At 34.5% G+C, this 25,638-nt stretch overlaps 2 protein-coding genes across 2 annotated transcripts; one reads left to right on the top strand and one right to left on the bottom strand.

Annotated features, from left to right (window-relative positions):
* Window positions 1–13,888: 13,888 nt before the first annotated feature.
* Window positions 13,889–15,986, bottom strand: LOC131626628 (stem-specific protein TSJT1-like). The gene is made up of 4 exons (XM_058897463.1): window positions 15,624–15,986; window positions 14,925–15,165; window positions 14,714–14,834; window positions 13,889–14,253 (listed from the first exon to the last, which is right to left on the bottom strand). Exons 1-4 carry the CDS (start codon window positions 15,818–15,820, stop codon window positions 14,063–14,065), a joined length of 750 nt encoding a protein of 249 aa, XP_058753446.1. The 5' UTR covers window positions 15,821–15,986; the 3' UTR covers window positions 13,889–14,062.
* Window positions 15,987–23,159: 7,173 nt separating this feature from the next.
* LOC131626629 (chlorophyllase-2-like) lies at window positions 23,160–25,043 on the top strand. Its single transcript, XM_058897464.1, has 3 exons — window positions 23,160–23,318; window positions 23,452–23,606; window positions 23,681–25,043. The coding sequence occupies exons 1-3, from the start codon at window positions 23,231–23,233 to the stop codon at window positions 24,356–24,358; spliced, it is 921 nt and encodes a 306-aa protein (XP_058753447.1). The 5' UTR covers window positions 23,160–23,230; the 3' UTR covers window positions 24,359–25,043.
* Window positions 25,044–25,638: the final 595 nt, after the last annotated feature.

The following is a 25,638-nucleotide window of genomic DNA, read 5'->3' on the forward strand; positions in this document are numbered from 1 at the left end:
TTAAATCTTCGATTAACGGTGCCAAGTATACGTCTATGTCATTCCCTGGTTGTTTAGGCCCAGAAATTAGCATAGATAACATCATGTACTTACGCTTCATACATAGCCACGGAGGTAGGTTATAGATCATAAGAATCACAGGCCATGTGCTATGCGAGATACTTTGAATACCATGCAGGTTCATTCCATCAGTAGACAATGACAACCGAAGGTTTCTTGCTTCTTTTCCAAATTCAGGATAATCAGTATCAACTTTCATCCATTGTGGTGAGTCTGCCGGATGTCGCAACTTTCCATCAATAACTCTTTCATCTGCATGCCAAGTCAAGTGTCTTGAATCGGTCTCACTACGATACATGCGTCTAAATCTCGGAATTATAGGAAAATACCATAAGACTTTAGCAGGAGACAACTTTTTCTTATATCGAGGGGCACCACATTTAGGACACTCATTCAACGCTGCATACTCGTTTCGAAACAAAACGCAATCGTTTGGACATGCATGTATCTTATCATAGCTCATGCCAATAGAGGACAACATCTTTTTGGCTTCATACGTTCGATTGGGAAGAACATTATCCTCTGGTAGCATATCTTTCATAAGGGCTAATAACTCTGTGAAACTTTTATCCGACCATCCATTGTCTGCCTTTAAGTTGTACAACTTTAACACCGCAGACAATCTTGTGAATTTTGAACAACCATCATACAACGGTTTCTCTGCATCGCTTACCAACCTCTCAAACATTTTGGGACAATCCGCAAGATCTTCTTCAAGCGCTTCTGCAATCTCTTCGACTCGATCGCAATCGTATGTGTCTGTGCAATCGTCGTTTGAAGCATACTTCCTATTACACCTCGACTCAGCATTCCCGTTAATTTTCTCACCATGCATTGTCCAACATGTATAACTTCTATCAATTCCAAACCGTAGTAAATGGGATCCCAACTGTTTCCCGTCAACCTTACCCCCATAACAGCAACCCAAGCAAGGACACGACATTCGAAGCGGGTCTTTGGAGTGCGCAACCGCAAACTCAACGAATTCCCATACCCCTTTCTCGTACTGTTTCGACAATCGGTTTGAATTCATCCATGTCTTGTCCATGTCTTAATTAAGCTAAACAAATGCTTCTTGGTTTCTCTATCAGGTACTAAGGAATTCTGTCAAGATAATAAATAGCTATCATCATAATAGAATACCTAATCAGAATACCCGATTTCTTAAAGAAGACATTACCTTATTTCAAGGTAATATAAGTCCACAAACCAAAAAACTGGTTGAGAGACATTAAATTGATATTAAATAGAACCATAAACAATAAACTATAAGTAGAAAATAACAAACTATAAGCAAGAAGAAAGGGATAGTAACCTGAGTTAGACTTGATGTGGGAGATGGGTAGGTTTGAATCGGCGTTGTACGAGTAGAAACCAGAGACTTCAAAGTAACTGTAAAATTAAACACACACACACACGATGCAGTTAAATACAAATATCATAAAAGTGAAGGAAGTATATGCAAACTGTAGCATATTCAACTATTTGTTCAATAAACTTGATTCCTGTACAATTATTTTAAAATGGTAAATAAAATGAAAACAAAATAGTAATTTTATAGTTTAAATTGAAAGCAAAATATGAAAATAGAATATATTCTCAAACAAAATAGACCATTAATTTCTATATGTGCAGCATAACACTTCTTTCTTTTCCGTTTGGTTTCCCACAGAGAAAGTTTTGGTAGTCAATGGTGCTGCAAAAGTGTGCAGCATAACACTAACACAATATCAAAAAAACCCCAATATAGAACTCAATTATTTAAAATGATATGAAATCAATTATGAATTAGCTAGTAACTACAAACACCCGAATTTACAAAACCGAAATGCTCAAATATGTTTTGGCTAGATGCTTTATCTTTATCTTTTGTTATAGAAATAGCTTATAGATAGGCACTTATATGATATGCACTAATGTAATATAGTACTTAATTAAACTGTTTATCTAAATAGTGCCTAAGTTATGTTTAAGAGTCACTTCTAACATCAATGATATTAATTTCTTTTTACTTGAATATTGAATATTTCTCATTAACAATGAAAAGATGTGAACAATATTTATATACATGTTAGTTGGAAAAATCTAAATAAGAATGTTATTCTATCGTTAATTTCAAAGGATACTATTAAATCTTAATAATCAATAAGATAGCACTCAAAATATCTTCACTAATTTGTCGGTGTCGTGTTGTATTTACACACCACATAACCTACAATCACTCAAATTATCTTCACTCTTTTATGAATATATTTCAACAAGAATCCAATTTCCAAACCAAATATAATCCAGGAATTTTCAAAAACCTAATCAAATTCAAAAAAACTACCGACACTACTCAAAGCATCAATCGAGCAATCAAAGTTACCAACACATACACTCACAAACACATACACTCAATTGAACATTAGAATTCATTAATTCATACAATGATATCAGAACATTAGAGACAATATATGAATAAGAAGCAGAAAAGACCAATGCAGTAATTAAGCTTCGTTGTATGAATAAGAAGCAGAAGAGAACACTAGAATACAGAATGATATGAACCAGATGATTCAATATGAATAAGAAGCAGAAGAGACAACATAGAAGCAGAAGAGAACACAAACATGACATAAAAATTACCTAAAGGGACATGCAGCAAACCAGAGGCGGAGGGAGAACGGCAAACGAGCGGCGGAGACGGCAACTGAAGCGGCGGAGACGGCAACTGAACCGGCAGAGACGGCAAACGAGCGGCGGAGACGGCTGAAGGTCGTGGCGGAGGTCGTGGCGGAGGGTTGAAGAGAGACTGAGAAATTGATTTAGGGATTCTGTCGCGAGGAGAAGAAGAGAGACTGAGAAATTAATTGGGGCAAGTTTTATTAATTTAATTTTAAAACACCTACGAGGGCGCTTTTGAAAAGCGCTTTAGAAGAACCCCCTATACCAGCGCTTTTTAGGAGAAAAGCGCTTTCGTAGCCTACCCCTATAGCAGCGCTTTAGAAAGCGCTTTCGTAGCCCATTCTATACCAGCGCTTCTAAAAAGCGCTGTCATACCCCCCCCTATAAGAGCGCTTTCATACCCACCCCCTATAAGAGCGCTTTTGAAAAGCGCTTTCATTACCCCCCCCCCCTTTAAGAGCGCTTTTTTAGCGTGTTTTTTTATTTTGTTTTTAGTGCAACCTATACCAGCGCTTTTTACTAGAAGCGCTTTAGTAGGGGTGCTGTTAAAACTTAAATTTGGCGTAGTGATTACCTAAGATATTTACACAAATTGGTAACTAACAGACCTCTAATATGATCTTCCTATTATGATGTCACTTATTCCACCCCCACTATCACCTTTATTTTATTTAATTAAATAATAATGCATAATTAGAAACTCTATTTAATTATATAACTAATTATTCTAACTATTATTATTAGATCTAATTATTATATAAATAATCCTCTTAATTCGTTCTAACCCAACAATTCATTCCAACATATCATATTTGTCAAAACATCACATAATCTCATCAATAAATCATAATAATCACCTTTAGAATCATATACCCACACCAATCATTAAATAATTAAATCTAAATTATGGGATGTTACACCATTTATTGTACCTAAACCAAAATATTTTGCGCTTAACGCGGTTGGACCGGGCTGAGCGGGCTCACCCTTATTTCGCTACTGCCAAAGTTCATTTCTCGCAGCAAACTAGGCTAAGCGGGCTCACGCTTCAACTTGGGCTTATCCCACTTTAAAGAACTTTGTTTCTCAAAACTTGCACAATTAAAGTTATGCATTTGGCTCTTATTGATCGACGCTTCAATCATGCATGAATACCTATAAAAAATGAGATAAAAATAATAAAATTGATACAATATTTACACGAATAAAATATTAAGCTAATATTTACACAAAAGTCGGGGTTTTATTTATTAATACTCAAAAACCGACTGATAAGTGCCACAAAATACTACTGAAAATAACAATATTTTGGCACTTATGAAGAGTATAGGTAAGACCTCCTCTAGGATGTTGAAACCAAGGTGACCAACTATTATTATAGATGAAAATACCATGAGTTATATGAATTTATGGATTTAGTGTTCTTTCCAAATTAAAATTCATCATGATGGAGGTATAACCTCAAAGTTCTGGATGTTCACCCGAGAAACTCACCAAGGAACCCTTAAATAACTATAAATGTTTTGGATCGAGATGTAATCTTTTGAAGGCATCCTATTGGAAGACGACAACAGAGATAATGGGATCTATGAGCAATTATTGACATTCTAGCTGACATTTTAACACTAATGGCCAAGGGACCACCTTTGCTAGGAAAGGTTCCAGTTATATCCCGATATGAAAATGTGATTTCGAGTGTGGGGATCAATTGAGGCTTTGGAAAGTGTATGTTTTTCTAAAGGAGTTAGACTAACGTCCTCTGATAGTTTTGAGCTTATGGCAAGTTGGTTTTCCTTCATTCCTTTCTTTTGGCTCATTTTCTCTTCTTGGTTGTGGATTTATGGTCCTACTTTTCCTAAAAAGGTGTGGTCTTCCCATAATTATGATGAGGTGTTATATTTCCTTTTTAAGTTGATGGAAATCATTTGTGTGATGACGATTAACCTTATGATATTTACACCATTTATTGTAATTGTTCCTCATCACCTCCCACTTAGGGGGTCGGAGGTTTTGGGATGACCTTGGTATGGTACAATTTTTGCCATGGTTATTTTTTATTGGTGTTCAACGGTGTGTAATTATCTCCTGGACTTGTAATAGATTTAAAGGTCCCCTTTTCTTAGATATATTATGGGAAATAGTTTTTATGTAGACCAAAGGATTCATATCCCTTGATATTTTGCTCCTTTGAGTCTTTAAATATCTTCTTGCCATTACTTTCAGCATCTTTGATGTAGTACAATAGAGATGAACTTACATGCGATAAGTAAATCAAATTCCTTTAGGTTTCTAATATGTGAATAAATAATTGATGAACTAACCCTTTAGACGGGTATATCTAACCCTGATCCTTCTTTGAAAGGTGCCAATTTTTTTCCTATAAATTTAGTCATGTAATACCTAACTTTAACTATCAAGGAGCGTGTAGGATGACTAATCCCTTTAACATATGAGATGTGATATTAGTTAGTCAGTGAGACTTGAATTTGTTTGGTACCCCCAAGGTGGCCCCTGTTGATGTTTTTATTGGCTGATTGGCATTTATGTTTGGCTAAAATAAAATAGCAGCAAAATGTAATAGATTGTATGTCTTGCAAATATGAAAGAATAAAACAGGTACAAAAGCAAGATGCTATATGGAATGTCATGACATCGCGCCTGCAGAACTGGAATGAAGATTCAGTCTGATACTTAACAGATACAGAATATTCTATGGAATATTATGTAATCTTATGTGGCGCAAATTTAAAGGTCAAAAGAATAAATTCAGAATATTGAAGAATCAAATCATAATATTGAAGATTCAGCAACTTCTAATTTAGGATATAAATTAGGAAACTTGTGATTGAAGACCTTTCTTTTAGCAGAAGATATCTGGTGATTTGTAACAGCTAGTAGTGTTGCGATTGTAAGCCCAAGTCCAATTGGGAATAGGTTATAAATAGAAACATTTGTAACCTAGTTTTGAAAGAAAACCAAGTATTGAAAAGATGTAGCCATTAGGGTTTGTAAAGCTAGACCACCCAGGTTGTGGGATGGCTGCCATGTCCTTCTCGAAACCTGTAGGTAAGAGAAGTTATTGTTCTCACTCGAAACCTGTAGGTAAGAGTTGAGTATTATGTTCTTGACTGAAGCTATGAAGAAAAATCAAGTAAGCTTTTATTGTTAATTTTTTAATGGGTTAATGAACTTTTTCGTCCCTTTAAATATTTCAAATTTCGTTTTTAGTCCCTCCAAAATTTTCCTTCAAGAAATCGTCCCTTCAAAATTGTTCTTCTGAACTATTGGTCCCTAAAGTCAAATTTCGTAGCTAATTGGTGGCTAAAGTCGTAGCTAATCTTTAGCAAATTTGACGTTAGGGACCAATAGTTTAGACGAAAAATTTTGAAGGGACGATTTCTTAAAGGAAAATTTTGGAGGAACTAAAAATGAAATCTGCAATATTTAGAAGGACCAAAAAGTTCATTAACCCTCTTTTAAATAGCTGTTGTAGGGTTGTAATAGTTAGGTATCACTAACTGTTATAGGGTTAATTGTTTAAATAGATGTTGCAGGGTTGTAACACTTAGGTATCACTAGGGAGTGAGAAGATATTCTCTTGTCTTGGATGGAGTTCTAAGATAAAGGTTACATTGGGTAGTGACTAGGTAAACCAGAGGTTGTTTACATAAAATAGTACTATTGATATTGAAATCTTCTTCCTGGCTTGATAGCCCCCAGAGTAGGTAGTTAGACTGAACTGGGTTAACAATTCACTATGTTATTTATCTTCTGCAATGTATTATTTGTTCATCCGTGGATGTTATAACATCGTGTATAACATCAGGATCTAGTTTATCAGTGTGTCCTATCACAGAACCAATAAAGTTTACTATCTGGTTATGTTGACTGAACTAATATGGTCCCTGTACTCATGGACTCATTCCTCTTAGGGGTATTTAAAAATTGGGGATCATTCTGTCCTAACTTAGCTAAGCTAATTACATATCAGATGTCTTGACATCGTGATTGATATCCTTAGTCTGTCATACCAGAATTTCAATTGGTATCAGAGCAGGCATCCTGTCTGTTTCTGGATGAGATCCATGGGAGATACTTCCGAGTTGTGCCGAAGGTAGAAGATTGTTTGAACAAGGAGTGTTCATATTGTATGGTCCCTTGAAGTGGAGGATGGACCAAAATGTGGAAGACCTAGACCAACCTGATCAGCATGCGAAAGGAAGATAACGATGCTTGGACAAAAGGATGTAATTCAGAAACTTCATGCGGGAGTGAAAACTTTGGATTTTATTGTCCTATCATTATTCACAGAGAAGAGTATTATCAAAAGCTTCACGCGGGAGTGAAGACTCTAATAAGGTAACCTCTGTAATTAAGGTTTATGATCAGGATTTGATGTTTGGAGTAGGGTTTAGTCTGATGCTTGGTGCAGAAGCAAGCTTTTTATAGGATTGAGTTGCATTCAATTCTTGGATGTCATGCTTACAATTGGTTCATGGAGTAAGTATTGTTTAAGTTCTGTTTATATATGGCTATTTTCCGCTGCATAGCCTCTGGTGCATTCCCTTGGTGTTAGAAGAATTCTAGGCTTATTTATATTCAACAGAATATATGGCATAACGTTACAGCTATAATTAAAGTGTCAAAGATACTTGAGTAATCTCTCAAGTCCACTCATAATGGCATGGTTTATTAGAGATGATTAATGTCAACTGATCAATGATATTCATAATCATCTGCAAGTGTGAACCTTGAAGAGTTTCAAGGCTAGAGTGTTCCTAGAAGGAGAAACAGATGTCCTACTGGATGTTGGGACATTAATACTGGTATGCAGCTACCAGTTGATGAACAGATGTTCTGGTGCTAAACTAGTGCAGTGTGAGTACATTGGTTTGTAACCTACTCCTGGACTTGAAGAGGAGACATCTGATTATAAGTTGATCAGGACACGATCAACATATACTTCTACTCCAAATCTCTAATTATGGGAGTTTAGAAGTAAAAGCTTTGTGCTAAAGAAGACTCATGAAGGTATTCCTTTCTGATCCTTTGTGATTAAATTAAGATGAGCTTATATCTGGTATCTTCTCATGATCAAAGGAACCAGATATGTGGATTTTCATTCATAACCATAGAGTAGTTGTCTGAGCTGAATACTGTGTCTCAACCACAGTGAAATATGGTCACGAATGATGACTTCCCTTGTTGTTATCCATAAAGGGTAGTGTTATGTAGAATCAAGGAAGTCAGATGGCTTAGAAGAATCTGACTAAATTCAGTGTTATGTCATAACTGAGTCTGTTCCAGAAACCTAAATGAGGGAATCTCCTCTATAGGTACAGACTATGTCATCTATCATCTCAAAATCAGAATCATAGTTTGAAGAAAAGCTTATTGAGATGTTGGCTATTCTATTCCTTGATATGTCTGGATGCTGCTGATAATTACAATCTATTGTTTCCACCCCAAGTGCTATGAATTAGATGTTAGAGATGTTAATAAAAAACCATGAAGGATGACGTCATATCAAATGTTACAACATCATCTCTATATCCTTAGTGTTTTTATGGTTTTTGCCAAGAATAGGCAAGGAGGTGTTCAGTCAGAATATTCTAGTGTGAGTAGTGAATTCTATCTGACTAACTGATAATTACTTTGAAGGGAGACTTAGTACTTATTAGGTTTAGAACCTGGATGCAAGACTGAGAAGAAGAAACCAGTCAAGATGAACTAGTGTGAGTAGTCAATCTTACTGAGTAACTAATGAGTACCTTGACGGGAGACTTAGTACTTATTAGATGAAAATCCCTTTCCATTTGTGTATTCAAGCTCTAGTGTGAACTAAATGTTAATGTTCAATATTATCCCCACAAGTTTAGGAAGTATGGCAATGGTATCTAGTGAAGCATACTGATTCTGTTAAATATCTTGATGGGAGTTGGATATTTGCAATATCTTTATGAAGAGAAGAAGTGATGAAAAAAAGGGCTCTACATGAAATTACATCATCACTACTGTTGGAGACACCAGAGAGATAAGGTTCAGACTTATCTCCTAAAGATTGACTTATGGTTATATAATTATAGTTTCTTCTACTTTAAGTTGCAGAGTGTGGCAATCTGAATCTTGTGTAGCAAGCAAACTGAAGATTCTAAATTTGGAAACTATGACAAATTCCAAATGAAGGGTGCTTCAAGGACGAACATCAAAGATGTCCTAAATTTTTATATCTCAGGGGGAGTAAAAGAGTATGGAGATCAGGAAGGACAATGTTATTCTGCTTCTAATCAAATGGAAAGTCTCTCAAAAACTAATCTTTAAGCCAGAAGAACAATGTCACACCAGATGTCAGAACATAACTCAAAACATGTATCATTCTTTGGATTATCATCTAAAAACATGTATTGATGGTGTGTATCACTTGTTCTGATATAGTGCGTGTTCCAACCATTGCATAAGTCCACCTGATGGAGTTCTTTTTTTTTTCAAATAACATCTCTTGATTAAAACATTTGTTAAAATCCTGGTATGTTGTTTAAGTTTCTCAGGTTTCTAGAGTATTTTTCGTTTCATTTTTTTTAGTCTCTCATGTTCTTCTTTCGGATATGAGTTAAGTTTAGAGTCTAGGTTATGTTTGTCAAATTGTGACAAGCATAGGGTATAAGGGTAGTGTTTAGACATTGTTAAGTCTGAGGTCATTCTTTACAGTTGTTTTGTAAAGATATTTGTTTAGAGTCTTGTTTCGAGTCATGGAAAAAAAAATTTCTTGTGTTCTAAGTCATTCTATAGAGAATTGTTATCTCTATGGATAGTCGGAGTATTTGAGTTTTATTTTGGTCTGGTAAACTTATGTCTTGGGTGATGTCACAACATCACTTTGTGTTGTTATCATGGAAGAATGTCTAGGACTGTGCATGTGAAGTTTGAAGAAGCAACATTATTGTCTAAAGTGGCAGTTCTGACTAAATATGGATTAGAATGGGGAGATTCTGATATTGATGTTAGTAATATGTTCTGGCAATACATGATTACTCTCATAATGAAAACTTCACCAAGTGAGTGTGACTATGAAGACAGAAGTTTGGTGATCTGATCAACATAGCTGAAGATAAAGAGGATCTGTCTAGATAGAGTGTTAATCATTGTGTGACATTAAGAAACACCATATCAAGAGGTATTTCAAATTGTCTTGGCAGACCATGATTTGATATAAACATGGTAAGGTTATGCTTAACAAAGTACAAGAAGTAGCAGTTCTTTATGTTGAGATTGTGGCAACCTCTTTGTGCGTGCATCTAGTGTCAAGAAGTCACTAGTTGATCATTTAAGGTGGAGAAATGCTAATAGACTAGAATTTGTTGCAGAAAGAGATATGGACCTTGTGGAATATACTGGTAGTATTAATCTGTACATCACAACTGTATTTTAATGTCAGACACAATGTTACAACATCTAATTTCTGGTGTGAGTATCTAATGTAAAGGAGAAACATTGATAAAGTGAGTGTGTTCAGCAGGATAGTTGAACAGAGGGTGAGCTCTTGAAGATATAAAGATGTGTCTTGTATTTTCCATTCATCATTATAAGTTTTTCCTTGAAGAAGCTTAGACTATCTCAGATAGGGGGAGTGACTTCTTAGTTCAAGACATATTCTTCAAGAAAATTATCTTGGTAAAAAATGCTCTAACATCATAGAGAAGGTATACTGATTCAGAAGAAGCACATGCATGCCCTTGTGATAAAGTTTGATATAACAAAGTGTAACATTACCGTCAGTTGTTTGTGAATGGTTGAATCTAACCATGTGCAACTAGAATCCGGTATTCTTTCTCTGGTCTGATGAGGTGGTTGTGTGTCAAATAGTCTCAAGGTGTTCAGAACAACAGAGGCTTATGTCTATGACTAGTGAGTCAGTAGAGCGAGTGGGAGGTCTGTTACTTGGTCCATAGGATGCTTTGTCAAAATCTATTGAAGAATCTTGAGCTATGTGCTTAAGGGGTGAAAAAGTGACAATGTCTGACAGGATGTCATGACACACGTAAAGACATTGAATCTACTGAGTCAAACAAGGAAATTTGTCGTGAGCTTATCTCTTCACATCAGTGGCCGGTGTTAATTTCAATCAATGACTATGCATGTGTTGGTTTAAAGATGACTCCTATCAGAAAAACAGTCAAAAATTGCTTTGGAAAGAGTAATTGCTTTTGGAACTGTTTCCTAATAAACCGTTTGGCCGTTGAACAAGACCAAGACCATCGTTATTTCCTATGATCTCAAATGGATATAAATTGGTGTTTCCACAAATTGCAGGAATCAAACTCTCTCAAAATGTCCTTCGTGTGTGTCCAAATAAGTCGTGTCTGGGTCTGGTACTGTGAAGGGTTCCTTTGCCAAAGATTGGCAAGTCAAAGAAAAACATGGGTTGGGGAAGATATTAGCTTCTGTCATGAGTTTTTTTCTGAGTTCAACAAAAGTGTTCCATCATATACAGTTCTCTGTATAGGATCTCTTGTTGTTGTGTTTTATGATCTGAGTTATAAACACAATTGTGATTTGTGTTCTGAGTTACAAGGATTTGGTTTCTAGTTGAAGACTGAGTAAGAGTTCTCCTATACCACCATTGGTCCTCAAAGACAAAGGTTGTCTCCCATCGTCTTCCTCATGTACACTAGTGTTGCATGAAGATGTTCCACTACATATTATGACATCGGTTCTATCTTTGTCATATTATGGCTAAAAAGGGGGAGAATTTCTAATTCTGCTACTGTCAAAAGAAACAAAGAAATTTGCAGGTAGACATTTGCAGGCAGAAGAGCCGTGAAGAACAGAAGAGCCCAATTCTAAGAATGTAAAAGATTTGTTCTTCTTTGTTGTCTTGAAAGTTGAAGCTCAAATATGTTTTGCTGCATATGTATCTTTTAATGTATGTATAGTTTTAGTCAAAATAAGCCAAAGGGGGAGATTGTTGATGTTTTTATTGGCTGATTGACATCTATATTTGGCTAAAATATAATAGTAGCAAAATGTAATAGATTGTATAAGTCTTGCAAATATGAAAGAATAAAATAGGTACAAAAGCAAGATGTTATATGGAATGTCATGACATCAACTCATGACATCGCGCCTGCAGAACTAGAATGAAGATTCAGTCTGATACTCAACAGATACAGAATATTCTATGGAATATTATGTAATCCTATGTGGCACAAATTTAAAGGTCAAAAGAATCAAGTCAGAATATTGAAGAATCAAATCAGAATATTGAAGATTCGGCAGTTTCTAATTTAGGAGATAAATTAGAAAACTTGTGATTGAAGACCTTTCTTTTACCAGAAGATATCTGGTGATTTGTAACATCTAAAAGTGTTGTGATTGTTAGCCCAAGTCCAATTGGGAATAGGTTATAAATAGAAACCCTTGTAACCTAGGTTTGAAAGCAAATCAAGTATTGGAAAGATGTAGTCATTAGGGTTTGTAAAGGTAGACCACCCAGGTTGTGGGATGGCTGCCATGTCCTTCTCGAAACCTGTAGGTAAGAGAAGTTATTGTTCTCACTCGAAGCCTGTAGGTAAGAGTTGAGTATGATGTTCTTGATTGAAGCTATGAAGCAAGATCAAGTAAGCTTTTATTGTTAATTGTTTAAATAACTGTTGCAGGGTTGTAACAGTTAGGTATCACTAGGGAGTGAGTAAAGGTTCTCTTGTCTTGGATGGAGTTCTAAGATAAATGTTGCATTGGATAGTGACTAGGTAAACCATAGGTTGTTTATCTGTAAACCAGAGATTGTTTACATAAAATAGTACTATTGATAGTGAAATCTTCTTCCTGGCTTGGTAGCCCCTAGAGTAGGTAGTTAGACCGAACTGGGTTAACAATTCACTATGTTATTTATCTTCTGCAATGTATTATTTGTTCAGTCGTGGATGTTATAACATCGTGTATAACATCAGGATCTGGTTTATTAGTGTGTCCTATCACATAACCAATAAAGTTTACTATTTGGTTATGCTGACTGAACTAACATGGTCCCAGTACTCATGGACTCCTTCCTCTTAGGGGTAATTAAAAATTGGGGATCATTCTGTCCTACCTTAGCTAAGCTAATTACAGATCAGATATCTTGACATCGTGATTGACATCCTAGTCTGTCATACCAGAATTTCAGTCCCAATAAATATGCGAATATACTTGGCGAGTCATTCTTGAACATATAGTAAAATATGGCGAGCTCACTCATATGTCTTGCACATGTTTTACCTCGCGGGTTATCCTTTTAGTCACTATGTTCTACTCATTAGATGAGTAGCTAATGGATCATAACCATTGATGCTTAATGGGTTTGAGTTATAATATGATGGCTCACAAGGCCGATAAAGACGAAATGGTTGTCCAAAGAGTATATATATCCAAAAAAGAGATAAGAAATCCAATTTTGAGGATCGTTCTTTTTTTTTTTTTTTTTTTCTGTCTCTCTTTTGAACCTTCTTCTATGCAACAAAATTTGACTACTTTAGAAGAATTAAATAGAAAAATGTTATTTTAAATTTTTAATGTGTCTTTAGAGCATTAGAAGAAACACAGCTGAGATAGTGTCAAAAATGTTCTGCATTCTAGATCTAACCTCAAAAAGAAGAGTAATATGTAACAAAAGTTCCAAAAAATAGTTGCTGTTCTATTTGGTTTTAGTTACCATATTGTTTTTCAATTCATAAATTCATCTCTTTTGATTGGTGCTATTTTGCTTTTTTAATTTTGATATTTTTTTAATCTATTTGAGTGTTGTCACACGGACGAACCCACCCGTCATACCCATTATCCGAGAGAACCACCAGCCGCTGAAAACCAATATACAAAACAGACAAAAGTGAGCTGAAATATTAAGTTTCAGCCCGAAACCAACAACTTTCAGCCCATAATAACCGCCAGAGCCGACCGTTCACCCCTGCAACTCGTAATATAAGTTTCATTTATTTTTCAAGAGTTTCTCCTGGTTTGAACTCGAGAGCAAGTTCTTTAGATTTAGAATACTTATATCAGGGGTCTGAATTTGTTTCTCCAGCACCCTGCTATCTAGGGATCAAAATCCTAGCCATTGTTTAGCACAATTTAAGCATATTTATCACATTAACAGTTTATATAGGAGTTAAACAAACTCAGTAAATGAGATCAAATAAAAACATCAAATAGTCAACATTCCATGAAAAACTAATCCGAAACTCGATATCATTATTACATCATCTGTGCAAAGAAAGGATCTACTGATCATTGCAAGCCTCACCAGAGAATAAAAGGTAACAGATGATGCTTAAATAGTTCAAACAAACTAGAGTTACAATCAGTAATTAGATGACCAGTTAGCAGCACTTCCAACTCTTGGCATGCCAGTTGCTTCTTTCTTAGAATCTGCATCCACCTTGAATGTTGAACCACACACCTGACCAGAACTATCAATCCTTGGTATCGGCTTCAACTCGTTAAGTGGATGCTCGAAACTCCTCAATCCTCCCGATGTCGTAAAGAAGCATCCTAAACATAAACAAACACATATTGAAATTTGTTAATAACTCGTGTTCAAACACTTGGTTGCTTAGAGGTTCATCTAGTTGAACACAATGTAGTCAAGATCGAGTGCTGGATCATAAGGTTGTAAGATCTTACGTGCCAAGGATGCTTGAGTGCACTACGATCAAAGAAGATCGTTTTTGTCACCGGTGTGGTGTGGTCAAGATCGAGCTTCTAGAAGCAAGATCGTAAAAAAAAAGTGTTGGGCCTTTTTCCTAGGCCTGAATTATAATTTCATGTTTTTGTGTATGTGTGTATAAATATACGTACAAAATTACCATTTTTCCCTTCAAAAGGATCTAAGGTGTTATACTAACAATCCGAGTTTTATGATCTTTCACAAGCCGATCAATCCAACTTAAGATCTCGTGCTTGACTACACATTTAATTTTTTAGTTATGAGCGGATTAAATCATGCTATTACCTTTAGGGAACGGAGCATAAGATTTGCCACAGCTCTTGCGAACAATCTCGATTTCATCTGAAAGAACTAGATTTTCATCAGCATCAATTCCCCAGAAGAAAGGAACACTCCCATCAGCATCCTGAAAAGAACCACGATGGCATGTCAGGTAAGAGCAAAAAATCATTGCAAAATATGACATGGAAGACAAATATAACCTAGGATTACTCACAGAAGCAACAAACACAGTTTGCGAACTGCTGTCAAACAGGATGAACGCAAATTTGCCTTGGAAATCTCTGACAACTTGATCAGCGGGATAGGGACCGCGATCCCTTAAGGTCCTATAAGCCTCTATGACAATGGTCACCTCATTTGCTGATTTGTTCAATCCATATTGTTGTTTAAGATTCGCAACATTATCGATGTGACCTTGAAACAAGCAGAAGATGTCATCCACAACTGCAAACAGCCTGAAAGACAGGAAGCAGTAGAAAAAGATGAAAGCCATAGCATAAAGATTAACAAATGATTCTGCAGAAAGCTACAATTGACAAAAGACAAACTATATATAATTGTTAAGATCTAAGAACAAACAACAAAAGAGAAACAATATTGTATTGTAACATACACAAAAACAACCTTAAAGGAGATATTGCTTCTGCTTTACCTTAAGGTCATAAAAAAAACCAGGACAAGTCAAGACAGAACAGAAAAACATATATACATAGTACAAAGACAACAATTCAGTGATCACGAAATGTTGAATGGATCAAAAGTCTAGGAAAAAACACTTAGGGTATATAACATACCAAAATCAAAAAAGGTTCAAACTTTGATCTCATCAAAGAGACCCAGATAAAAAAAATTAAGATCACAATCTAAGAATGATCAATTAAACATAAACATGAAAAAGGTGAGAAATTGATACCTTGGGAGTAATGGGTTGTTTTTGTGAAGAGAATAGGCTAAGAAAGCGGAAGCAAGGTTAAGGTTAACAGAAGAAGGGTGAAGAGATGCGAAATGTTGACTCAAAAAACCATCTTTGAGTGATGAAACTGAGTTTGATTCAGGACTCTGTAAACCCTCGGGACTCTTGGCCACAGATTTGTCAAAAACCGCTAACATTTTTAGTTTTCTTTTTTTCTGAATCAAAAATGGATTCTTACAGAAGAGAAGAGAGGTTTTGGTTTTTGTAGTGTTTTATTTCAAACGGTAAAAAAAAGTAATTGGAGGTTGAAACTGCTACTACAGTAATAAGAATTATTGTGTCAAAAATATAATAATGATGATGATGAGTAGATAATGAGGAGGATGATTAAATGGTTTTATCTTTGTTGTGACGAGGTGGATCACGGGAGTTGAGTAATTGATCCACTAACCCATTTCCTTCCATTTCGGTCAAATTTGTCGGATATGCTTAGATTACGATAAGATAAAAATAAAAATTGGTCAGTTATTTAATGAAATTTTAACATCAAAATTAGTCTAGATTAAGACTAACGAGATTGTAAATTAATTTTTATTTATTATTCATTTTATTTTATTTATGTTAAGATTCATTTTTTTAATAAATATTTGTTGGTATTACAGTTTTTATTTTAGAAAGTTTTTATCTTTATTTTTTGTTATAAATTAATTTTAACAAACTCTATATTTTTATACTTGAAAATTAATATCTTGTTTTTTTTTATTATACTCCTTTTGGTAATTGGTCACAGTAAAAAAAGTTAGTCAAATCATACTAAATTATAATACTAAAGTTAGGCAAATCATACTAAATTATAAATTTTAACTAATGACTCTTCATTTAAAAAATAAATAACCGTTAACCTCCACCACAAGTCATGTAAACCCGCGTTTCAATTTATTTGTATTAACAGTAATAATAATTAAATAAAAAACTAATAGTTATATTCATTTTTACAGAAATCAAATAGAAAAAATGTTAAATTTTATGATTGGATAAATTGTAGTTGTGTGATCAATGTGGCTATAATCTCCTCTAAATTTTATGATCGGACAATTTTCAACTTCATTTCTCAATTTTCAACTTTATTTTTATTTACTAATACAAAATATAGCATATTTTATTTTTTTTAAGATATCAACATGAACATATCATGAATGAATTTTCTTCTTTTAATGTTTGATTCTATTTTTTTACTTATGATTTATTTATGGTGAGGCCTAGGTTGCCCTATCAAAAATATGGATAATTTACATGTATCTAATAAAGTTATGACACATGTACTCCAATAATAAAGTATTTAAAAGATTTTAATTTAATTTTTTGAACACATATTTTATCTGGGTTGTATTTTGTTTATTTGTTTTTGCCAAAATTTGTTAAATGGGGAGATTATTAGTTCTCTATTTTGTTGAATGACATTAATTTTAGTAAAATAAATATAGCAGTAATATGTTAAATAGGATGTGTTAACTTGCTAAGAAGAACAGGTTGAGCAAGAAGTTCTATTTTATGAAGAAACATGTTAAGATGAAAGATTTCATCATCTGGAGCAACATGTCGGACAAGATGTCCTATGTAGAGTCATTTGACATCGTGACTGTTTAGGCTAGGCTGTTGGATAGGTTCAAGATTTAACCGATGTAGAATATTCTGGGAATATTATGCAGTCCTATGTGACGCTGATTTTAAAGATCTAGAATATTCAAGTCAGAATCAAGAAGAATATGCACTTTCTAACTATGGAGATAAATTAGGAAGGTTATGATTGAAGACCTATTTTTATGCAGAAGTTTCTACAAATTTGTAGCACCTGATATGCTGTGATTTGAAGCCCAAAACCAGTTGGGAAAAATGTTATAAATAGAAGCATTGTAACCTAGGAAAGGAGCCAGTCGAAGATGTAAAAGTTTCATATTATTAGGGTTGAGTTTGTAAGCCACTCGCTAGGAGAGTTAGTATGTGTGAGCCTCTCGAATATAATATTGATATGAGAGTAGGACTGATGTTATAGAGTTGTAATTCTCTATTATTGTTCTTAATCGAAGCTCTTAAGCAAAATCAAGTATTCTTGATTAAGAGGTTCTTAATCTAGTATTTCTTGTAATTGAATAACTGCAGTGATTGGAAGTGAGAGGGATTTCTCATATCTAGGAGGTTTCTAGGTAGAAGTTGCATTGGGTAGGGATTAAGTAAGAAGTTGTAAACCAGAGGTTGTTTAGCTTCAAATTGATACTGCTAATAGTGAATCATCTTCTTGGTTTGGTAGCTCCCAAAGTAGGTATTGTTGTACACCGAACTGGGTTAACAATTCTGGTGTGTTATTTACTTTTCAGTATTGTGTATGTACATTTATATCTTTCTTATGTGTTTTGTTCATATCAGATGTCTCGACATGTCATAGAACATCTGAAGTCTGATATACCAGAATTTCAATGTAAATTGTGCACAACAATCAATTCGTAAATGACATCAACAACTTCAATAATCACATCATTACTTTCTTGTATCAAAACAAATAATAGTTCTTTAAGAAAAATAATAGTTGTAACCTGCACCGGAAAGAAAACGAGATATGGCAGTTAAACACCGTGTTAGTTGGTGAACCTCTTTAAAGTTGGAAGGGCTCCTAATGCCGATGATGGTATGACACTTATCTTGATTAGCCTTTATACCTTTCTTGGTTAACATAAAACCTATAAACTTGCCCGTTTGTACACCAAATGATCACTTATATGAACTTGGGCGTATGTTGGAGTTCATGATTGACTCCATGTTCTCTTTCATATCCGTTGTACTCCATCAGATCACTATTATAAGCAAAAAGTTACCTTAAAATTTGGTCACTATCATAAGCAAAACTTATTAACTTTCAAACTAATTAATGTTTCTATTACTAGTACACCGGTAATTTAATTCAATAACATTTAATGTTGATAGTTGATTCATCAAATATAACTAAAGATATTATAGTAAATATTATTTGATTGTACATGAAATCAAGAAAGTTAATTATACTTAAGTAACTTTTTAATTAGTGTGAAAGTAGTTTTTTTCTTATAATTGTGACTAGGGGAGTATGGCTCTTCCCTTCTTAGGTTTATACTATCATGTCATGGATGTAGACTTCCAAGTTACACCACATTTGTTTTAAGAATACCTCGTCCATGAGTCTTTGATAGATGGCACTTGCGTTCTTAAACCCAAAGATCATGATGTTATATTAATAGTTTTTCTGATAGGACATGAATATTATCTTGGGCGCGTTGAGTGGATCCATGTTGATCTGATTGTAGCTAGAATTGACATCCATAAAACTTAATGTTTTATATTATGAGAATATGTCAATTAGACAATCTATGTTGGGTACGGGATATGGATCTTTGAAGCACACAACATTATGGTCAGTGAAGTTGATGCAGATGCGCCATTTTTTATGACTTCCTTATAAACACTATGTTAGCTAGCCAAGATGTGTATTTTACCTGAGTTATAAAACTTACACTTGTCAACTTCTAAACTTCTTCATCAAAGGTCGTTCTCTTCTCATGGCCTACTTTAAATTTCTCAGAGACACTAGTTTCATAGTGGGATTAATGGCGAGCTAATGGCTTACTACTCTTGTATCTATTCCTGGCATATCAGAGGGTGCCCAGGCTAATATTTATTGGTTTCCATTCAGAATCAAGAAATTACACCTCCTTCTTAACTTGTGTACTTAAACCTTCTTAAGCCATCAATAATATTTCCTCTTCCTCATCAAACCAACATTCATTTTGATAATTTCCTAATCTGTGTCATGTATAGCATTCGACATGATCGTTGTTTTGCCTTCCACGCTACAACAAATAACGCTTTTCATGACGAAGCTTTCACATCATCCAAAAAAAATTGAGGTTTTATTCCGTGTCATATATCTATATAACTTGTTACCTCGATTTTTATAAACACCGAGGAGATATCCCATTCTGGGTAAACAATTCGATATTCTGCGAAGATTTGTTACATACAATGTATTTTTAATATTTTGGGTAAACAGTGTAACCATTTTTTAAAAACAAAATTTAATTTACTCTAACCCCTCGATTTTATTGAAAACCGAGATGATAGTTAAGTGTTTCTTTTACTATTTTCATTCAACGACCTTAAACAAATCTTTATAAATAATAAAAGTGCAGAAACTGATGTTCGAACTCATGACATAATAAACCTTTACCTTGGTGTTTTAAAAATCGAGATATTAAATTATTACTTTTCATAACGCCCTCTGTTATCTCGATTCTTTTGCCGAGGTAAAATGCATTTTACATCCGACGTTAGAAACGTTTTTTTAGTAGTGCCACAGCCTCATTCTCTTAAGTTTGTGTGAATGCTACAACAACCATTTACTCTACCATAATTCAAAATCTTTAGGGCTTTCTCCTTCTCTTTGTGACCCCTCATTTGCTTCTCTTTACAACCCATCAATCGACAATATTGTGACATCATTGGTTTCTTCAATGGAGCACTCCACATAGTTGAATTTTGACATCATCTGATAGAAGAGTATAATAGTTATTATCTATTATTATTGTTATTGGATTTTAGTTGTATTTGGGTCTTTATAGTTGTTGGGCTTTTAAGTTTAATATCCATTTAGAGTAGTATATAATGTAGTCTCATAGAGACATTGAGGAGGAATAAAAAGAAATCAAGTTTATGTTTATCTTTTATTTTATTTACTCATTTTAGTGTTCTTCCCCTTTTCTAGTAGAAACCCTAGATTATTAGTTTGGTAGGAAAATCTTCCTATCAATTGGTGCTTTCATTTCGATCTCATTCCTGCTAAATGGGGTTCTGGCGTAATTTTTATGGAGTAGAAGAATCATCTTGCTGGATCTTTTCAATTGAAAAATATTTTAGAGTCAACAATATTGTGGAGGATGAGGAGAAAATGAAGGTAGTTGCAATGGCAATGAGAGGATGTGCTCTTAAATGGTGGCTATGGAGGATTCAACCTCATCCATCAATGTCTTGGAATACTTTCACAGAAATATTTTTTTGGCATTTTAAACCCAAATGGAGACATTTTTTCATGGAAGTAGATGAGGAAATAGAAGAGGAGGAGGAGGAACTAGATCTGGTTATCGAAACAGAACCACCAAAACCCCCAGACACCTCAACGAACACGATTTTAAAACCACCCGATAACCCAAAATCCCCACCTCAAACGTTGTTGTCGCTGTCGACACCATTGCAGTCCACACCTCCACCCTCGGCGCCATTTCCACCAGCTAAACTTCCTACTTTGCAAACCTCATCTAGACAGCTACGACCATTAAAATATTCAACTATAGTTTCATCTTTGTCACCACTGCCGAAAACACCATTGAAAGCTCCCGAAATCGTCTTACATCAGTCAACGCCGCTGAAACCACCACCTCAATTTAAGGATGGAGTGTTTCATGTTGATGCTAATTTTGCGATTCCGCCAAAACCACCAGATCAGATTGTTGCTGGGTTTTTATGTTGTGGCGAGAGTGAATTCCAAAGGTACACAAATAATCTGTTCTTAATTTTCGCCCATAAACTGTTTGTTAAAATACCCTTGACACCAACTTATGTGAACACCACTCTCTTACAAGAATTGAAAACAACAATTGTTGAGGGAGATGTGGAGAAGTTTTTGCTTTCAAGAAATGAAGCGTTGACGATATGGAAGAGGGTAGGGGAAGCAATTACGGGTATTTTCATGGAGTTGGAGAATCTGATTCGACGAGATCCGGCTAAGGCGGGAGTTCCAGGTGGCGTACTTCACCCGATCACCCGTTACGTGATAAATTACCTTCGTGCTGCGTGTCGGTCACAACAGACATTAGAGCAAGTGTTTACGGACTATGGACATCCATTAAAGGAGTTTCCTAAGATTGATGATAGAATGCATTCATCCCCCCCTTTATCAGTGCAAATGGATTGGATTATGGAGCTATTAGAAAGCAATTTGGAAGCCAAATCCAGAATCTATAAGGACCCTGCTTTGTGCTATGTTTTCTTGATAAATAACTGCAAGTACATTGTTCAAAAGGCTGAAGATAGTGAGTTAGGAGCACTTTTAGGAGATGATTTGATCAAAAAACACACTGCGAAAATTCGGCAGTACCATATGCAGTATCAGAGAAGCTCATGGAATAAGGTGTTTGGGTTTCTAAAATTGGAGAACAGTGGCTCAGTGCCACCTAATGCCATCGCAAAGTCTATTAAAGAGAAGCTGAAATCGTTCAACACAGCGTTTGATGAGTTATGCAGAGTTCAATCTTCATGGTTTATCTTTGATAAACAGCTTAAGGAAGAAATAAGAATTTCCATTGAGAAACTGTTGTTACCAGCTTATAGAAAATTCATTGGTAGGTTTCAGAGTCTTGCTGAAGTTGTTAGACATTTGACGCAAGAATGCCGGTGGGAAATCTACAGATTTTTGCTGGAAGACATAATGGATGCTGAAGCTTATCGAATGCTACGCGAATTATTTTCGAGACCACACACTGACAACATGAAGATCATCAAGGCTTTAATTTATTCACATGAAGACAATTTCCCTCTATATGATGGTGTTTCAAAGAAAAGGGGTAGCCTTGAGGCACTTAGGAGAAATAATGTATTATTTCTGTTTTCAGGCCTGGAGCTTTCAATAGATGAGCTTCTAATACTTGAACAGATCTACAATGAATTTTCTGTTATGATTGTCCAGTCTAAACAGTGGGATCCAGGAGTGGAAGAAGAAAACTGGATTTAGCAATTTGGTTTTACAACCTTGAGGACAAGGTTGTTTTGAAGGGGTTGGCAATGATAGAAGAGTATAATAGTTATTATCTATTATTATTGTTATTGGATTTTAGTTGTATTTGGGTCTTTATAGTTGTTGGGCTTTTAAGTTTAATATCCATTTAGAGTAGTATATAATGTAGTCTCATAGAGACATTGAGGAGGAATAAAAAGAAATCAAGTTTATGTTTATCTTTTATTTTATTTACTCATTTTAGTGTTCTTCCCCTTTTCTAGTAGAAACCCTAGATTATTAGTTTGGTAGGAAAATCTTCCTATCACATAACTATTAATCTCATAATTTGAGAGGTATGAAAATATTATGTAAAAAAAATGCTTATAATGAGAGCAGCATCGCACATTTTTGCAACTTGAAAATTGCAAGAAATCATCCTAATTTTTAGCCACATTCATGCATGTTTAATACAAATAAAAGAAGAGGTATTAGTTGGGAATAAATGTATTATAATTGCTAATACCATGAAATAACATAAGTTCTTAGTAAAGAATATCTAGATAGACAAATCGGGTTACATTTGTATGTTCAGCTTACTCATTCATTCAAGCCCTCCAAAATCTTAATGGGCCTTTCAATTACTATATAAAGTCCAACAAAAAAAACATTTCCTTAATATCACAAACATCTTTTAACCAAAATATCCAATTAAAAACCAAACTATATAAAAACCACACCACATATTTATCTTATCATCATCACATTTCTTCACCAAAAGTAACAACACTTAGCTCCACTATTATCATCAGTAATGTGTTCATCTGTTACTAATGTCTTTGAGACTGGCAAATACACCACTCAGCTACAAACTGTTGATTCTTGTTCATATAAACAACATGGTACAATTTTAATTAACTCTTCTAGTTCTATTATAAGATCTAGTTTAATTATAGTTTAATTTTATGTTTTCTTTTGGTATAAATTTTTTCTCCTAGTTCATGTGTACTAATTTTTTGTATACATGTTAATCAGCTCCACCACCAAAATCTCTTTTGATTGCAACTCCTATTGAAGGTGGAAAATTCCCAATTCTACTTTTTCTTCATGGATATGTTCTCTTAAACTCATTTTATTCTCAGCTTATTCAACATGTGGCTTCTCATGGCTTCATTGTCATTGCTCCTCAGGTTAGTTCCCATTGCACCTTTTGTTATAGTTTCAAAGATAGTAATTTTAAAGAAAATATTTTTTGCACTCTCAGTTGTATACAGTGGCTGGACCTGATATAAGTGATGAGATATATTCAGTAGCTGCAATAACAAATTGGCTATCAGAAGGACTTTGCAAGATTCTTCCACCAAACATAGAACCAAATTTTCAAAAGTTAGCCCTCGGGGGCCATAGTCGTGGCGGCAAGACATCATTTGCTATAGCTCTAAGAAAACTAAACATCACACCTGATCTAAAATTTTCAGCCATAATAGGAGTTGATCCGGTTGATGGAATGGATATAGGAAAGCAAACATCACCACCAGTTCTCACTTATGTTCCTCATTCATTCGATTTCGATATGGCAACATTGGTTATAGGTTCTGGTTTAGGTGATGTAAAAAGGAACCCTTTGTTCCCTCCTTGTGCACCTAAAGGTGTCAATCATGAGAATTTTTTTAGTGAATGTGACAAACCTTGTTGGTACTTTGTGGCTAAGGATTATGGTCATGTTGATATGTTGGATGATGATACTAAAGGAGTTAGAGGGAAAGCTAGTTATTGTTTGTGTAAGAATGGAGAATCTAGGAAGCCTATGAGGATGTTTGTTGGAGGAGTTATGGTTGCATTCTTGAAAGCTTACTTGAATGGTGATAATGGAGAGTTGTTGGCTATTAGAGACAAGAAGGTGAGTGTACCTGTTGAGATCAAATTTGATCATTATGTATGATAATTAGAAAGATGGGAAGTTTATGTTTTTGACATTTTGTTTTACTTGTAAGTCAAGTAATGACACAATAGCCATATCTATACATTTTACATGTACATGAACATATGTGTTTTCTTTTATAAATGTTTTATTTTATAAATGTACATTACAATAGGTATAAGAGGCCCACACAGGGCCAGGTTAAACATAGAAACTGCAATTTTTTTTTCTTTCCGGGGATCAAGTTTGTTACTGGTTTGTCCAAGATTCATCTTATATTCATGGATGAAATTGGTAACTTGAGCAATTTGTCATCTCAAAGTTCGATAGTCCCTATAATCATTGAGTCAAGTTGATGGAAAACTTGTTTTATTCCAAGAAGAATTGGAGTCTAATCGAACATGGAATCACGATTGCTTTGTCTGGTGCAACGTTGGAGCATTACATGTTGGTTGATGATAGCATGCTCAAAGATTTGAAGGTCAAGAATGTCTCTTTTCACACTATAACATTTTTCCTCTTTGACAATAATTATTCACACGCTTGAAAATAATTCATGTTCGATAAACATAAAAAAAATACTCGAGAGTTCTTGCACAAGAAATATTAGAGCTTTACAAAGGTCAATAGTGCATATTTAATTTGCTTGGTCTTCCCAATGAAATTGAGATTCTTAGAATGAAGGAAGGTGAGAATATGGATCAAAATGTGAAAATTGAGAAAAGTTTTAGGTGGATGATGATAGAGAGTATTTTTGATATGGTAGAGATAAAGAAATGTTGAAGATAACCATCGCCTAAAATTTTTGATATGGTGATTATAGTATTTTCAATCAATTGATAGTTATTTGTAAAAAGTTAGCAATTCAAATATCTAGGTTAATATTTAATTGAGGTAGAGTTTTGCAAGTTTGTGTAAAAGAATATTTCAACGTAACTCAAAGTCACGTTTATATAAAGGAGACAATTAGGATTATTATCGATAGGTTGGCTACTATAATTTCCTCTATCTTTTCAACTCAACAAGGGGTTTCATTCATCAGAGACTAATATCTTATTGCATTTTCCTTACCTTTATCAATGTTATGTTACATGAAAAACTTTTGAGGAAATATGAACCTCAAGATTTATATTAAAAAGGTTTTTGATACCGTTGATTGAAAAGTTTTTTTTAATGGTCTTCAGTATTTGGCTTCAATCATACTTTTTGTTCATGGATTCTTACTATTCTTCAATCTGTCATACTTTCTATTTGTATTAATGCGAAGAATGCATGCTTTTCCCTTGCAAATGGGGTGTTAG

This window comes from Vicia villosa, unplaced genomic scaffold, assembly GCF_029867415.1.
Source record: "Vicia villosa cultivar HV-30 ecotype Madison, WI unplaced genomic scaffold, Vvil1.0 ctg.000316F_1_1_1, whole genome shotgun sequence".
Classification (NCBI taxonomy): domain Eukaryota; kingdom Viridiplantae; phylum Streptophyta; class Magnoliopsida; order Fabales; family Fabaceae; genus Vicia; species Vicia villosa.

Excerpts from the sequence above, each read along its gene's own strand:
- LOC131626628 (XM_058897463.1), bottom strand. The coding sequence starts at position 15,820 with ATGTTAGCGGTTTTTGACAAATCTGTGGCCAAGAGTCCCGAGGGTTTA. Across the intron at positions 15,166-15,623 it reads AACAACCCATTACTCCCAAG|GCTGTTTGCAGTTGTGGATG; the intron begins GTATCAATTTCT and ends CCTGTCTTTCAG. Across the intron at positions 14,835-14,924 it reads AAACTGTGTTTGTTGCTTCT|GATGCTGATGGGAGTGTTCC; the intron begins GTGAGTAATCCT and ends GGTTCTTTTCAG.
- LOC131626629 (XM_058897464.1), top strand. The coding sequence starts at position 23,231 with ATGTGTTCATCTGTTACTAATGTCTTTGAGACTGGCAAATACACCACT. Across the intron at positions 23,319-23,451 it reads TTGTTCATATAAACAACATG|CTCCACCACCAAAATCTCTT; the intron begins GTACAATTTTAA and ends CATGTTAATCAG. Across the intron at positions 23,607-23,680 it reads TCATTGTCATTGCTCCTCAG|TTGTATACAGTGGCTGGACC; the intron begins GTTAGTTCCCAT and ends TTGCACTCTCAG.